At 33.3% G+C, this 18,140-nt stretch overlaps 1 protein-coding gene across 1 annotated transcript in view; it reads right to left on the bottom strand.

Annotated features, from left to right (window-relative positions):
- The window catches only part of LOC105252765 (putative uncharacterized protein DDB_G0271606), a 58,576-nt gene extending 51,024 nt beyond the window's left edge, over positions 1–7,552 (bottom strand). Inside the window, exons 1-2 of the mRNA XM_011260325.3 lie at positions 7,203–7,552; positions 4,470–4,525 (exon numbers count right to left, since the gene is read on the bottom strand). Of these exons, the coding sequence (XP_011258627.1) occupies positions 4,470–4,502 (33 nt within the window). The 5' untranslated portion in view covers positions 4,503–4,525; positions 7,203–7,552. The remainder of the gene's footprint in view (positions 1–4,469; positions 4,526–7,202) is intronic.
- Positions 7,553–18,140: the final 10,588 nt, after the last annotated feature.

The following is an 18,140-nucleotide window of genomic DNA, read 5'->3' as shown; positions in this document are numbered from 1 at the left end:
TCCTATCATCCATTCCTATCTGATATTTGTCTAACGTAAAAATCGCATACTCTATGCAAAAACATGTAGCGAGAATGTTTTTTTTCTATTTAAACAACGCGGAAGGAAATTTTAATATGTAATAATATTTTTAGCTTGATAAAAATATAATGAATGAATTGTTGAAAAAAATCTAACATAAAATAAAAATAATTATAATGTATTCATTCTTTAATATATAATTTAATTAATACTTTAAGTAAAAATTTTTATTACAAAACACTAAAATATTTACATTTACATTATTAAAATGTTATTAATCTCATTCGGCATGATTTTAAATAATATATTTCCATGCGTCATATTCGTAAATATTATTCTATATAATTTATATGTAAAACCGTATAATTTATTATTTTATTATTAAAAAATGTACAAAAAAATACAAAAACACATTAAAATATTTTTTATTTACTATTATTTAAATTTGTATTATTTTAGCGATATGACAGCGTATTTTTTTTGTAATGAAATATATATTTGTAATAAAATATATGTTTGTAATAAAATATGTTTTTCTGTAATAAAATATATATGTTATTTTCTATTAAATTATTTTTTAATTGATTATTTGTAATGAGAGAAAATATTACATCGAAAATATTAAATATTAATTTTCTATGTATTTTTTATAATAGAATATAATTAAAAATTTTTATTACATTAATAATTATATTCTTTTCTCTTTCTCTTATTCTTGTTGCTGGAATTACATACGGTAATTAAATAATATCTCATTTAAGGAATATCCGCAAATTTCTACTAATAAAGTCAATCTTGTACATCAAAATTCTCCAGCGGTTAACCCGTCAACTATATACATCTAATCCCTAAAGGCAAAGCAGTGGTTATGCCAAGCGCATCCTTTGACTACGTAACTATGAAGATGTTACTAGCTGTATATTCAGATCTGTAAGCCAATATCTCGTCCTCTCATGTAAAGATAGAATGAAATAATGTATTTGCCTTTATCTTGCTTGGATGCATTTGATCGTGAATACTATGTAAAATTTAAAAGTGTCAAGAAAATTAGATACGATGGATACAGATCTTATCGATAAAATGCCGGCACTTCATAGATATATGATCAAAGGATGCATCCACATACACACACACATGCAACTTCTCTATCTCTCTCTTTGAAGAATTTTCTTATCTAAAATCATATATTCTATTCGATTAAAGCCGTCTCAGATCATTAAAAAAAAAAAAAAAACATTTTGTAAATTCGATTTTCAAATTCGATCTTTGTGAAATTGATATTATCAGTATATTTTCAGAATTTAATTGATAAAAAAAATTATAATCTTTACTAAAAACAAACTCTGTTAATAATTTTAAAAATAATTTAGCGATTAATATATTATAATATAAAATACAAGAGATTCTCCAAAATAAATACAAAATTTTCCAAAGAAATTAGGTCACGTATATTACGTTCGATAAATGTAATAAATGCTCGCTTTGTTTTTTCGAAATATATATTTTTGCAATTTTCATAATAAAGTACGACACGAAATAATTTGGTCTGCACTGGTATTTGCAGATGAAACGTGTCCAAATCTCATTTAAACGCACTAACGAAACAAATGGAACGCGAGATACGTACAATTTATGGTGACGATGCATTGTGTCTGCATATACGCGACGCAGATAAATCCGCTAATTAATACCATGCTGTTAATTGCAATCCGTCTGTCTAATGAGAAAGCATAGAACGGCCCATGTCGTGAAACATGTCGATTAATATCGATTACATTCATGTCGATTACGACACGTGGTCGATTCGATACCATAAAATCGTACGAGGCGATAACGAGATCTAATTCTGTCGTGTATTGCATAATGAATAGAGAGTAACGAGCAACGACTGCTGTCACCTGTCTGCTCTTTGAGAATGATGTCATGTTTCTATACCGATATGGAAATGAACGCGATTATATGTCACACATGCCGAGGGAAAATAAATTATTTTTTAAATTATTTTAATAATTAACACGTTTATGCGATAATTAAAGTAATTATTAATTCAAGTATTTTTATCGAGTTTTTAACATTGAATATTGCTACGTCAAACAAAATGCTATTGTTATAAAATATATTGCATATTGGCAGTGTTAAATAAGAAAAATGAAAATCTCGAATTAACAACAAATGTGACAGGTGTATGGATAGCGTGTCATATTACATTTAACTAATGCAAATTGTTATTTAATACCTGAAAATTCCACAATTAGTGTATGTAAAATGTTTCGATTGGTTACATCCTGTAGCTGTATTGTCATTTACATCTCATGAATCACAATTGTAAGCATGATAAACGCAACGAAAGTAAATCTGCATTGCTGGCATATTTGACGGAAAGTCAAATATGCCCGTCTTTTTCCGACAAACTTTACTCTTTATTATTATTTGCAAATGACGCGCAAACTAATGGGAAACTCCATCTCCAAGTTATGAATGTGTTCTAGAAATGTAAATCCTAGTTTTTAAAATTGTAGCAGCTGTGGTGAGAAAGAAATCTAATAATAAGATATTGCACCACGGGTAGAGAGAGAGAGATTTCTCTTTTTTGTATTTAAAACATTTTCCCTTTCGTAACACGCAATTCAGCACATATGCGTAGAATTCGAACAGAAAACGTACCAAGAGCGACGGAGCGGAAAAGTTTAATAATAGAAACTTTCCGCAATCCATTAAAATTAAAAAGCTCGTTAACTTTTAACGAGGGAGAAATCACTGCGGGATTTCGATGCACAAGGTTAAGGAATTAATAGATTTGCGAGTATATTATATTGAATTATCACGAGTGTCTCTTTCTCTTTCTATCCCTATAACACGTTCATTGATCTTTTAATTAATCGCAAATTCGATCCGTTTCAAGTTGCTCGAGTTTGGAAAATAAATGAATAGGGAAAGGTCGCTCTTTGAGAATAAAAATGGGATAAAAATCGCTTAAAATTGTGATGTTTGCACTTTTTGTGAGCAGATGGTCAGGTTTAAATTATTTCGAGTGGAAGGGTGATAAAATATTTCCGGTTTCGCGAAGTTGCGCGAGCAGACAGTCCCATTTCACTGGACGCACTCTCTCTCTGTGTGTCTCTACAAACACAGTACATACGGTATATTTATATCCGCGCTTCCGTCCGCGTTTAGCAAAGTCGTTACGCTAAATTTATACATACTGTATACGTGCACGCTATTCCACCGTCAGTTTAACGTTCCGAGTGTCGTCTCTCACGAATTACCAGGAGAATGTATGTAGATGTGTACGTGAAATCGCGTAATCAGGTCTAATTGATCGAAGCGATTCCTCGCAATATTTCATTACGAGTCAATTAACGCGAAAATTTGTCTGTCAAATTTACCTTTTCGGTTTTCTATTTGTTTCCCGTACCGATCGTGCTTTTCCTTGTTTCTCTCTCTTTTCGTTGCCATGCCCTCTCGCCCCCCTGTCACTCTATCCCCCTCTCTCTCTTCTGTATATTAACCCGGTAGCCTACATCTCTCGACGTCGACAGCCCAAAGGCTTTCGAAAATACTTTGCGCGGCTGTTCTCGACATGGCTTTGACGTGAGGCGCCAAAAAATAGCCACGATAACCGTTTTAAAAGAATATTATCTTCATCGGATATCGTAAAATTCATATATGAAGGTGACAGGAAAGTAAAATACATAGACAAAAAAATTTGCGAATAGAGAAAAACATGTAAATAAAATAAAAATGAGAATTTCTCTCTCTCTCTCTCTCTCTCTCTCTCTCTCTATATATATATATATATATATATATATATATATATATATATATAGGATGTCAGGACAACCTCTTCCCCAAAAAAAGCTCTTGTAGCTTACCTCGAGAGCTTTTCAAAACACTATAATAAAGTATTTTTTTCATTGAGTACTTTTCGAGTTATGAGGCTTGAAATAATCTCTTAATTTTACATAAATCATAAAATATCTAGTAAAATATTCATTTTTCAATGATCTTACCATAATACTTTTATGTACAAAATATGAGAGCAATCAATTGGTGTAAAGAAAACACATAATTGTTTCGAAAAAAAATGTAATTGTTAATTGCAAATTACATATTTTTTCTTCGAAACAATTATGTGTTTTCTTTACACCAATTGATTCTTCTCATATTTTACATAAAAGTATTCAAGTAAAATAATCGAAAAATGAATATTTTACTAGATATTTTATGGTTTATGTAAAATTAAGAAATTATTTCAAGCCTCATAACTCGAAAAGTATTCAATGAAAAAATACTTTATTATAGTATTTTGAAAAGCTCTCGAGGAAAGCTACAAGAGGTCTTTTTAAAAAAGAGATTGCCTTGACACCCTGTATTTATATGCACATGTATATGTATATATACGTATCTTTCTATCTTTCTACAGAGAAAAATGCATTTCATTTACTCACCACGTCGGCAACGTTGCCGGAGCCCTCCCTCATGCCATCCCTGTCCGTATGTCCTCCTGAAAGATATAACACATTTTTTTACCTATAAAGTTATTTCGTACTCGGCAAAATATTAAATATTCCATTTCACAGGAATGCAGTTCTTTTAATTACTTGAGATTTATATCGTTTTTAAAGCACGCTAGACAGTTATATACTGCAATAACTCTTTTTCTTCCTCTAGAAACTTTGATGAAATTTGAACTGATAAGATAGAGATTACTGCAAATTCCGAATTCTGAGAGATGGAAACGAAAGATTGCAATAAAGGGAAAGTACAGAAAAGAAAAGATTTGCTATCACTCTGCTTATGTACAGCACCATTCGTTTACAATTTATCAAATTATTCGAACAAACAATAAGCGACAATCGGGAGGAGATGCCGATTGAAATGATTGATTTCGTAAAAATCTTTTCCATCAGATTTCTGCTGTAAATCATCCGCAGCGATCATTGAAACGTAAAATTCCGTTCCCGCGTTTCTTACATCTTTCGAATGTAAATAGCTAAGAGACAAATAAATTCAGCAAACGAAGTACAGTCGGACGGGGAATAATAAGTCTGGTGCTTTTTAAACTGCATGTTCTTATACTTTTTTGCATTTAAAACAAGACAGAACTTAAACTTGAATGGAAAAAGAGAAAAGAAGAAGAAATCAGATAAAATAAATAGAAAAATCGATAATACGTAGGAAATCGCAAATAAAACGAAAAGGACAAACACAAATAAATATATGTATATTCAATATTATTAACTAAATTACACGCGCGAAGACGCTTCTAAATTATTGTAAAATTAGCGTCAAAATAATCCGGAGGTTTTTTTTTAATTCATGGATAATTTTTATATATCTTCTATATCTTACATCATATATATTATATATATATATATTGATATAAAAAATAACGTGATATTAATTTATGTTTGCACAGATAAATATATTTGTAAACGTTGAATGATAAATATCTGATATTTATATCGATATAAAAAAAATAATATTGATTAATTTATAGTCTCAATTTCATATTTTTTGGATAAAATTCATGCCAGCAGTATTTTCCGGAAAAAAACGGTAAAAACTAGTCTTTTCTACTAAAAATGTTAAAATAAGTAAAAAGCTTTTATCGATATTCATTAAGTGAGTGTTTTATAATTTAAACTTTATCTAAAATAAAATCCATAATATAGATTAGAAATCGACGTAGTAAATAAATAAATTTTTTATTAAAAAATATCGAAAGATATCGAAAGATAAAAGCGAATTAAACCTATATATAACGATTACTATATATTAAGAGTTGATATAAAATTTAGTAACATTCATATTTTCAAAGTTTTCATTTTAAAAAAGACTTTTTTCAAACTATAGCGATTATGAATATGATTTATTACAATTAGAATAATACTTTTTTACACAAAGATTTTGTTTTAAAAAAAGACTTTATTATTATACTGTATTCATTTTTTTCTATAGAGATTATGAATATATGATTTTCATTACAATTAAAATAAAAATACTCTTTTTCACAAAGTTATACAAATACATTCCAGTAGCATATTAGTTACTTTTATATTTTTTGTTCCGTTTCCAATTTATTCCATCGGATAAAGTCTGAGACAATGAAAATCGGGATTTACCATGGCTTTTTCCGCTCGCTGGACTTTTTCGGCCAATCCTGCCGCGCTCACAATCAGATAAATACATTTGATACGCGATATGATAAAACACAAAACACAAAATTGTAAATTGTTATCGATTCTCAAGTCCGCGGATAAAAGGATTGCTAGCGACTTTTCTTCGAGATTTTCTTTGCGCTCGCGAAAGGGGGACTCGGTGTGCAACTTGGAGATCGCGTGTGTTCCCGCTACTACTCCGCTTTCTCGGGAAAGTACGCTAACTACGCTCGGGCGAAATCGCTCGAGAATCGACGACTCCTGCGATGCCTTAAACTAGCTACCTCCAGCGCGTTTAATAGGATCGACACTCTAGAATTACTAACTATCGGTTAGAACCAAGTTCGTGACGGGCTACTATCAACTTGGGCCGTTATCGAGCGCTTCTTATCACGTTGTCTTGGAAAAGTCTGTATTATTATATCGTTCTCATTTTTTAAACCAAAGCGATTATGAATGATTTATTAAAGTACAAATATTTGCATAAAGTTTTACGAGCGCATTTCAAAAGAAAATAGGTCTAGAGTATTCGTTTCAAGCTAGAGTATCATAAAAGGATCATACATTGTATGTTTTTATATTTTATTTACTTATTCATCTTGAATCTTTTAACGTTTCTCCGCGAGACGCAAACTTAAATACGAGCGAAATTAAATCGAATTTAAGCACAGCACTGAGATGCGAATTCGCGGAAACCATTCGGCGGCTTTAGATAAACGCAGATCCCCCGAAAAAAATTGAATTATTCCAACGGAATCAATGGCAAAACCGTTTGATCGATTAGCGATGCTCGACCGTTCGAATGTCAGGACGTGAAAAACAGTTGGAGCGTGAAATAAATCGTTGCTTTCGCGGACACAAGTAACTGCTTGTTTTTGCTTGTTTTTGCTTGTTTTCTTCTCTCGAGGTGATGTCGTTCCATCTGACATTTCGGCCCGAGATTTCAGGTACCTCGGGAAGAAAGACGCGGACGAATTGAGCGAGAGAAAAACACCGATGTACTCGCGATTTGTTACTTACCTTTTTTACGAATTGGCAAAATCTTGGCGATCCTCGACGCGCCCGCGTAATCCAGATCTCGATCGAGGACTGTCTCGTCGTCGTCGATTCGATATTCCGTTTTCCACTCGCGCGCACCAAATGCAACACCGATCCTTTCCGCTCTCCTTTTCCCGAGAACAAGAGAGAGAGAGAGGCTCTTTCTCTCCCACCGACGCGCGATCCTAACCTCGCGCTGCGCACAAACACAGGTGAAACACGGGCGAGTCGGCCGACACCGACACGAGCGGAGATTCCGATCCGTCGATTTTCGCGACCTGTCAAATCCCCGCCGAATCTCCACTCGGACACTCGCGACGATCAGCACTCGATATTAATCTCGATCAGCCTCTCTCGCTGCTATCATACTACTGAAACAACGAGCACTGACGATCCACTTCACTCGCGCACTGTTTATCCGATACTCCGCGAACGCGGTTCGAAAGCGACGAAATTTTGACAGATCTCGGCCCTTTCGAATTCTTCCACGGGAGAAGAATATATCTCGTCGCGAAACAACATCGGGATCACTTTCCCCTTCCCTCGAAGATGGAGAGAAAGAGACAGACAGAGTGGAAAAAAAAGAAACTAAATTTCCACCGAAATATTACAGCGATCCGACTTTGAGCTCCAACAAAGACGAGACGAGCGCACATACGCGCACGATACTCTCCTCTCTCTCTCTCTCTCTCTCTCTCTCTCTCTCTCTCTCTAGCTTCTACACTCGTTTCTGCTGCGCCAGGACCCCGTCTACCTGTCATTCCGACGAATTCGAACTTTCGCGCATTCGCGCACGAGCTCGCGCGGAGCCGAAGAGAGAGACGCCCTCCAGTTGCATATGTCGCGGCGAATCTCCGTCCGTCCGTCCGTCCGTCCGTCCGTCCGTCCGTCCGACGCGATCGAGACGAGATGGGACGGGGCGGGACGAGGAACGAGGAGAGACGCGACCGGACGGCTTTCTCAAAATCGTCCATACGGCGGCGATTCTCCTCTCGCGCTAACAGAAGGGAGAAAGAGAGAGAGAGAGAGACAGAGGACAAGAGAGACGAGAGAGCGCGCGCGACACGCGTACACACACGCACGACTTTTCAAAAATACCACGCACCGACCAATCGGCGAGATTCGGCCGCGATACGAGAGAGAGAGAGAGAGAGAGAAAGAGAGAGCGCGCAAGAAACACAGAGCCGTTACGCGCGCGCGCGCGCCTACTCGTTTATGCCGCGTTCCTCACCGTTGATGCACGCACACTCGCACGAGCGGCCGCTCACTGACACGGATACACACGTACACGCGCGGGCCAGTGTGCATTTCGCGGCGCTCGCGCATACAGACAAGCGCAGGACGGGAGACGCGCGATCGTGTCACCGCCGCGACGACGCGTCCCCGCTCGCGTTCGCGCACTCTCCTTCCCGACGCGAGCCTCGATCTCGGGGGATCGTCGACGCTCGTGCCCTCGGCGAATCGCGGGGACCGGCGATTTCCGATCTCCGGGATCTCGTTTACGTTCCGCGATGTTCGAACGTGACGCGAAACCAATCGATCGACCGACCGACCGACCGTCCGACCGGCCGAGGTAACTTAAACTGAACGCCAGCGCGCCTACGGTAAACGAGATTAAGCCTCGGTGCCGGCGGAGCCGCGGCGCCGGCCAATCAGCGCCGCGCTTTGTGCCTGCCGGCCAATCGGCGCGAGTTCTAACCTGGCGAACGGTTTTCCCAGGTGCAGTCAGTAAGGCGCCATTGCGTTGGCACGTTACCTGCTCGGGGGGCGCGGCGAGCGGGGGGAGAGGGTGCGCGGGGTAAACGCGCGACCGACGGGGCGAGAGAGGGAGAGAGAGAGAAAAAGACGGGGAATGTTTGGAGAAACGGCCGAATTTTATGTACGTCGAATGGAGAGTATCCAGAGTATATGTAAAACGTGCATACGTGTCATTTCCTCGCCGATTTTTTCGCGACGAGGACGTATATCCGGCGTCCGGCGATACGAAGAAGCGCCGGAGATTCTTTTTTTCCTTTCGATCGTCCTAGACGTCGATATCGGATCGTCGTGGGTGGTTCCGCTTCCTTCGCATGTACACGTATACACGTGCGCGTACATACATACACACGCAGATATATGTAGACCGTTTCTCTTTTAAACGCGCTCGGTATTTAATCTGATAATACATCAGATTAAAAAACACGGGATGAACAAGAGCAGATTGCGTGAAAGTAAATATAAAATAATTTTAAAAATCATATATTTTATACATATGTACATGTATATGTATGTAAATTTTTTAATCATCTGGCAATATTAATTACATGAAATGTGATATATTTTTTTTTGTAAAGTGAATATATATATATAATAATATATGTATAATATTTAATATACATATAATAATAATTATATATATATGTATATATAATTTTAAATTTATATATAATAGTTGTTTTAAAAATATATGATAATTTTACTGATATTGATATGATATGAAGTTTCATGATAATTTTAAAAACATAAAATGTTTCACAATATAAAAAATAAATATATTACACATACGTGCAATAAATTATATCTAATAATGTTTGTTTGACGTAAAAAATGTTTGGTTAATGTAAAATGAATAATTTGTAAAATAATTAGTTATTTCGTAAAATAATAAATGGAGATAAATGTGTAAAGTAGGTCGAAAGTCTAGTTATTTTATATCTAGACACGTAAAATCATTAGTAATATGCCGTTAATTATTAATTGAATTTACTACTGAAAAAGACTATACGACGAAGCAATGGTGAATAAATATCACTTAATAAGTAAATATTAATTCATCGTCATTGGTCGTTTGCCAATTATTCTGTCCACGTCACACTCACTCACCGCAATCGAATTAATTTGACAACCTTGATAGAAAGAAATAAAGGGAAATAGACAGAGAAAGAGAGAGATAGATAGAACTTACATTTATTATTTTGCTAATAATGAAATTTCATCGCGTTCGGACAAGAGAAACACCGCAATTGACAATATTTAAATCGATAATGAAAACAAAGAAGCCCCCGATATATATCTGCAGTGCAGTAGTCGCAAAGATCGCGCATAATAAAAACGATATGACAGGGAGGAAAATCTACAAAAAAAAAAAAAAATACGGATATAATAAATCTCACACTGGCTACCGTTAGTGAATTACCCGCGAGAAAGGAAGTCGAGATGAAAAGGCTTCATTTGCATCCTTCGCCATCTTGTGATATCCATTAAAGAGATAAGATTGAGGCGATTTAGCGCAAAGGTAGCGAGAAATTTATATTTAAGACAAGGTTCTCGCGCGCGAAATGCAAAATACAGGTTGAAAGATACACCATGCAGCTCGTCTCGATTAATCATCGACTATAGAGCCGTCGTGTATAAGATCGCGCGTGTGTCTCTTGCATTTCCAGAATGACCGGAATATTATCCTTTAAGTACGAGCGGCTGGAGGTGTCAGGAGCGAGCGTTAAAAGACGTTATTCCAACGAGTTACAAGGTACGAGGTAACGTTGGATCGATTTCCCGCTATATAAACGCGATCGATCTTAAGTTTTACGTACTTTCGTAAATTCGATTCTGAAATCTCTTCTTCACGCCGATTCTTCCGCGATCGTTCAATCATCAGCTGTTATCCAGGCGCGCGCGAATTCCATTCAACTCCAGCCGCCACTCATTGACGCCGTTATTGATTAGAATCCGGGAGGAAGAATGACAGAAGTGTCAAATTTGCATTCAGCCTCCTTATCGAGTGCATTTTCAATGTAACAATTACAACGTAACTAATTCAAGATTCGCCACATGACGTATCCGTTATAACGAGCTCTACAATTATCGTCTGTCATCCACGAATGTTGGTTCGTGACAAATAGGGAGGAGGGCTTCGCCGCACGACTCTCAATTTTAAACCTATTGTAATCTCCAAACAATTGTTCGCGGAATATATATGAGGTGCAACTGCGGCGGAAATGCTCTCGGCTCTCGTTTGTTCCGGAGGAGAAAGCTCGACAACCAAGTACAAGTAAATTTGAAGTTTCTGTAGCGACTGCGCGATATAAGTATCAGGCTTGGAATAAATTTGGGAAAGCGGGAAAACTTTCTCAATCTCGAGAATTAATCGCGTCCACTTGAATTATTATTGTTAATCTAAAATTATGTTTTCTCGCACACACACACATACACACACACATGCACGTGTGCCAACTTTCCTGCGATCAAACAACGTTTTAATAATATGGCAATATCGAGCCGAACACGGAGGGGGAAAGGGGGGATTCAGCGTGAGCTTAGCATAATTTCGCATCATCGGACAATAGCAGTATTGCTATAAAAGGGAAAGTACCGCTCTCTTAATGAGATGCCCGTTATATGGCTTCCAGATGTCTGTGGCCTAATGCAAGCGCGCACTGCGAGAACTTCCTCGTTCCTGTGCGAAAATTTTAACGCTAGGTGAACACTGAAACGCGCGCAAACGACACGTCGAGACTGCAGCAATAGATTCTCGTGTCTCGTTATTTTAAATTAGAGGGCCCGGAATTCCGGGAACGGAGTGCATCAGCGATACAGCGATACCTGTATTATTCCTATGTTTATCTCAATCATCGCACGGCTTCTACCTGCGTAAAGCTGACTCTGGAAGATCGCTAAAGAATTTATACAGAGACACATATATTATGCACGATATGTATACATATATTATGCACGATATGTATAGTGTGTGTGTTCACAGTATATAATAGAAATCGCACATACTCTTGAATCGAAAAAGAAATAGAATTAGAAATATAATTTGAAATGACAATATTGAAAATTTATGAATCAATTAATTATGAAACCATGCATTTTGATGATATCAAACTATTATAACTGATGAATTATTTTCTCTCGGAAATTGGTATGTATTATAATCTTCATATACACAGTATATGCGTATGTACAGAATATAATAGAAATCGCTCATCCTTTACCGAGAAAGCATTAGAGATATAATTTAAAATAACAATTGAAAATTTATAAATTAATTAATTATGAAACATTTTGTTGAAAATTATAATGGTGAATTTATTTTCTCTTGACAATAGGAGATATGTACTTCATTTATATATATAATGTGTATGCAAGATATAATAAAAATCGCTTATTTTCTTGAATTGAAAAAGTACTAGAGACTTAATTAGAAATGACAAAATTTATGAATTAATTAATTATAAAACCATGCATATTTTATTAATATCGAAATTATAATTAATGAATTATTTTCTCTCGATAGGAAAAGATAATCTTCATTTGTGTACACAGTACATGTGAATATAGGATGTAACAGTCGCTCATTCTTTCAAACCGAAAAATTATTAGAGAGATTTAATTAAAAATGATACAAAATTTAATTAATTATAATATGCGTATTTTGTTGATATCAAAATTATAACTCATAAATTATTTTCATTCGATAGATAATCTTCATTCATACACACAGTACGTGTGTAAATAGGATGCAACAGAAGTCACTCATTTTTTCAATCGAAAAATTATTAGAGAGATTTAATTAAAAATGATACAAAATTTACGAATTCATTAATCATGAAATCATATGTATCTTGTTGATATTATCAATGAAATTATAACTAATGAATTATTTTCTCTCGCCAAGAGATATGTACTCTTCACGCCTTATAACATAAAAGAAAGTTATCTCAGCCAGCGTTTCTTAACCGCATTTTATGATTAATGTACAATATTGAAAGAATATCTAGCTGACGTAGTCTAACAATAAGTAAGCAATAAAAAACCTCAATCTTATGACGATAAGCGTATCACGCATTATTATAAACATCAACAAATCTGTCATTTTTAATTGGTATGTTTTATTGAATCTACTATTTTGATGCGTTTTATTCCAACATCGCTGAATGATATTTACATAAAATACAATAATAACATAAAATAAAAAAAATTAAAGTACAAATAAAATTATAATTTATACAGAATGTTATTAAAATTGATATAATTTAAGAAAATAAAGTGTAATTTTATATTTTTCCTCTTTTTAAATATTTTTAAATATATTCTCACAAATTTGACAATAAAAAAGAAGATCGACTGATTTTAAAATTGTATCCAAAAAAATCGACAGGAAATCAATATCGAAATAATACGTTCAAAAAATTAGGACTTCTGTTGACATCTCTTCATGATTGACTTTTGTCGACGTTTATTCTACCTGAGAATCTACAAATATTGTTTACCTAGAGGATCGAAAGAAACATCTTCCTGTTTCCTGAATTTGAAACGATGATTGACATAGTGGCGTGTGGAATTTAATTGTAGAGACTAGTTGATTGCCCCTGCGAAGCCCCGTAACTCCTCGCTAATTGAATCTGACAGGGGAAAGGGAAAGCAAAGGGGGTTGGCCAGTAAATCGAATTAGCAGTTACCTCGGTTATTTACCAGCATCAGACGATTCTCCGCGAGACATGTTCCGCTCAAATGATTCGAGAGAGAGAATTCTCTTGCTACGGTACAAATGTCCCACGGTGAAACGAGAAACGAAGCGCGGAATTGGTCGGCGAAGACATTGCATGTTACGTGCCACGTTGTCTCTTATAAATACATCCCCCGAGTATTCTTGTGGCTGGAAAACAATGAAAAAAACAAGAATGAGAAAGAAAATCACAATGGCAAGAAAAAAACTTAATGGTGAATTTATGTCTCAAAGTAAAAATATCATATATTAATCTTTAAAGATCCTCTGTACGTATCTAAAGATAAGCAGGTAGGTCTCTTCAATTCAAGAGAAAAAAGGTCTTCAAACAGAAGCCTCAATTTAAAATCTCATTCCCCAATTTCAAATTCAATTCTAGAGTTGTTTTGTATTCTATAGTTACCGTTCTATAGAAAGTATCCTACTAGTGGTGTGAGCGTGTCGAATAGTTTCGTCGGAAATTGAGAGTCACAAAACGCGTTGCTTCGCTCAACTGACGTAAATGAGAAGAAAATTCCACAAACTTGTTCGCCACAAACCACCCTCATACGAAAGAGATTCGCGGTCGATCCAAGAATTCCGTATGCATAGTTATACATTGTTGGCAATGCGGATTACTTATCAAGAATATACGCGATGTAAGTAATTTTGAAGAATAGCGCGATCTTGAAATCTTATTAATAAATTTTCGATATCTACTAATAATCTCGCAAACTAAAGATATTACAGAATACAACGGATGATTGCGCGCTCAATGAGAATATTCATTGTATTACTTCTTTTATTTTTTATATTTCTCGTAATATAAATCGATATAAGATAAATATATAAAATGCCAATAATATTTTTACTTTTATATTATCTTACTTTTATGTCTTTTCTTCTTTTACTTTACATCTCTTTTTTTCTTTATTTAATAAATCGTTTTCGTGGTGCTTTGTGCAGTTAAAATGAAATAAGTATGGTCACGTTTTACTGCAACAAGAAGCAGAGAAAGCATACAGAAAATGTAGATAAAGGAGATAAAGCTTTATTAAATTTATCATTATTATATAAAGCTTGAATTTAATCATATATATTTGTTATACATTTATAGTTATAATCAAATATAGTTTCTCGATTTTTATTCTCCAAGAAAGCAAATATTCGAATGTATATATTTTTTTTATATAACTCAATTATATCTTCGTATCTAACGAAAAACATTTTATTTTTCGATCTCGAGATCTGGTTAGATAAATTCATAAATATATCTGAATATGGTAAAAAAAATATGGTAAGTAAAAAAATTTGTAGCTAATTTAAATGACGATTAATTACGCAGATTATGCGGCTCCGTAATCGCGTGGCCGCATTTTCGGTCAGATGGAAGCGAGAAACTTCGGCCAGAGAATAGTCGGAAATGTTCTGGGATTCTTCCCAGGATGACGCGCAATTAAAATAACGAAACACAACAGAGCTCTCATGTAATTCTCAAAGATTCATCTCTTCCCGCGGTTCGTACATTAACGAAGACATTATACTACTACCTGTGCTTGACCTCGTATTTAAAAACATGAAAAACTATGTAGCGTAATTTTTTCGACTTTTTTCAGAAAAATATATGACTTACGAAAATACGATACAATTATACGTTACAATTTATATTTGAATTTATCGTATGTTTTCTCAAAATAAACTATTTGTAATCGCGCGAATCTAATTTTATAAAATATATAATGGATTTCTTATATTCATAATAATATCTTTTATATGTTTTATAAATATTAAATTTTCAAAATATTAAATTACAAAATATTATATTACAAAAATTATATTTTTTAAAAATAATTATTTTGCATGAATAATCAGAAATAAATTAATTATTTTGACGGATATCTTGGTACAAAATATATTTTATACAGATTGCATTACAAAATTATAATTATATAAAACGACTGTCTATATAAACACAGCTTAAGCATTTACAAAATGTTTTATAATTAGTTTCACTATATTTAAATAGTACTTTTCTTCATTTTTACCTTTAATATATTGTATGTATTTATAACAATTCTCACATATTCATAATAATTCTCCGTGCAAATTTATTACGAAGGAAAATATTTCAAAATAATAATTGCAATTGTACTGAGGTGGACTGATCTAATAATGTCATTGAAACTGATGCTCTTCGAAATTGTTTTGTAGTGAATAAAGATTGTTCACGCGAAATTGCAATCTTCTAAATAACACAGGGAAATCAGTTTCATGAATTAAGTTTCCAAGGCAAGTTGTATCACATAAATATAAATGCGACTATTTAACAACATTTGAAAGACTTTATAAAGAATTAATAAAAAGAGGAAAAGATTCATTCAAAAAATTTCTCATAAATTGCTACATAATAAAATACAAAAAAATGAAATATGTCTGAAAAATAAAACTATTAATAAAATATTAAAAAGTAATATAATTTTATGAGAAATATTAAGAAATAATACCAAATTGAAATATAATTTAATAATATTAAATAATAAATTATTAATAAATAATTAAAGAAATAATACTAAAATAATACTAAATTTAAAATAATACTAAATTTAAAATAATACTAAATTTATTTTTATTAATTATGATAAATTAATAAAATATTAAAACATTAATACATTGTAAATAATAAAAATATAAGTATACAATACACATTACATAAGTACACAGTACAGTTTACACATTAGTGTAAACATTAGTGTAAACATATGCACAAACAATAAGTTGTTTGTTTGTTTAATATTATCAAATATTAATATTATTATTTGAGAAATATTATATATAATATAATTATTAATATATTGATATAATTTTGCGATATGGTTCCTAATTACTTAAACAAGAAAGAACATAGCTATCATATTAATTTTTTAGAATATTAAAAATGTCTTGAAAAAGATTATGTTATAGTTAACAATATGATTAATAGCGAGAACAAATTTGATAATTTAAAATAAAAAGAGATAGATCTTTTTCTGCACTTTGTTATAAAAATTACATTTTTTGTTTATTAATATAAAATTGATGCTTTAGAAGATAAATAAATTGCCAATACAAATATTTTTTGAAAGTTCTTTGAAAAATAAAGGATATTTTGTAAGTCAAGTTTTTCACAAATTATTAACGATAAGATGTAATATGCTATCTGACATGTGTAAATCAACAAGATTGTAATGTATCTTTTAAAATTTAGCAAAATAAGGGCCATTCTAAACATAAAGCGGAGATATGTGTGTAATATATATCGCCAAGATAAGCCTGTCGTCAGAATAAATGCGAGTACATGTTAACCGTAGAATATCAGAGTCATATACATATAGCGTGTGATTTATACACATAGTGTGCACTAAGCAGTAAATGCCTTTAGTATTTACGAGATGCATTTTTTAAAAGCAAACAAATACTAAATAACAATGTAATAGACAATAAGAAAGTATTAGAGATTTCTTTCTGTCACATTGCTTATATTAAATAAGATATAAAATGACAAATAAAAAAAAATTTTTGTAAGGAAAATTGAAAGCATGATATGGACGTCAGTCGAGGAGGAGGAGGAGGAGGAGGAGGAGGAGGATCCTCCTTAATCACAAAATAATAATGTTATAGATATACCTGATCAAGATGCATCAATTACTTCGTTTCACTTTCGAAAGAAAATGACGCTCTTAAATATGCGAAGAGCATTTCTCGAGCATGCATTAGATACTGAATCATCAATACCGATGTATTAACGTATAATGAGAACACTTTGTAAGATATCTCCGATAATTCTTCGCATATGTGTAAAATTTACTTTTAGACACTAATAGAATTGCGGAGCGATTCAAGTATACATACATTCCGTGAGTGACCACCATTCGAAATCTATCGAACCGCAATCGAGATATCGAAACGATCGGCAGCGAACTAATTGCGTATATCACGCTATAAATATGTCTGTTTTAATTGCATTATCTGTACTCTCAACATGAAATATTTATACATAAATTCAATTTTTAAAGAAAAAAAGGCAATAAAAATAAATAATGCAATTTACATGAAAACAATTATTAATTATTGATAGAGAGATAAAATATTTAAAATATCTCGACAAATAATATGATACAAGGTAATATGATACAAGATAATATGATACAAAGAATCGAGATATAGTATATATTTGTATTTTTTACTTCGAATATATTGAAAATAATGTTAAAATATTGAAATATATGCTAGAGATAAAAATCCTACTTTATTTAATTTATTATTATTTACTAATACCGAATATTCAAATAAAATTGTAATAGAATATCTTGCACGAATTTTCCCTAAAAAATCGATTTATTTAAATTTTATCTGGATATCGAAATATGTATTTGACGAATTTAAATTCCTACAATCAAGTAGGCATCTATATT

This window comes from Camponotus floridanus, unplaced genomic scaffold, assembly GCF_003227725.1.
Source record: "Camponotus floridanus strain SB8 unplaced genomic scaffold, Cflo_v7.5 scaffold21, whole genome shotgun sequence".
In the NCBI taxonomy this organism is placed as follows: Eukaryota; Metazoa; Arthropoda; class Insecta; order Hymenoptera; family Formicidae; genus Camponotus; species Camponotus floridanus.
Note: the sequence above shows the minus strand (reverse complement) of the source record. Positions and strands in the feature narration are given on the sequence as shown.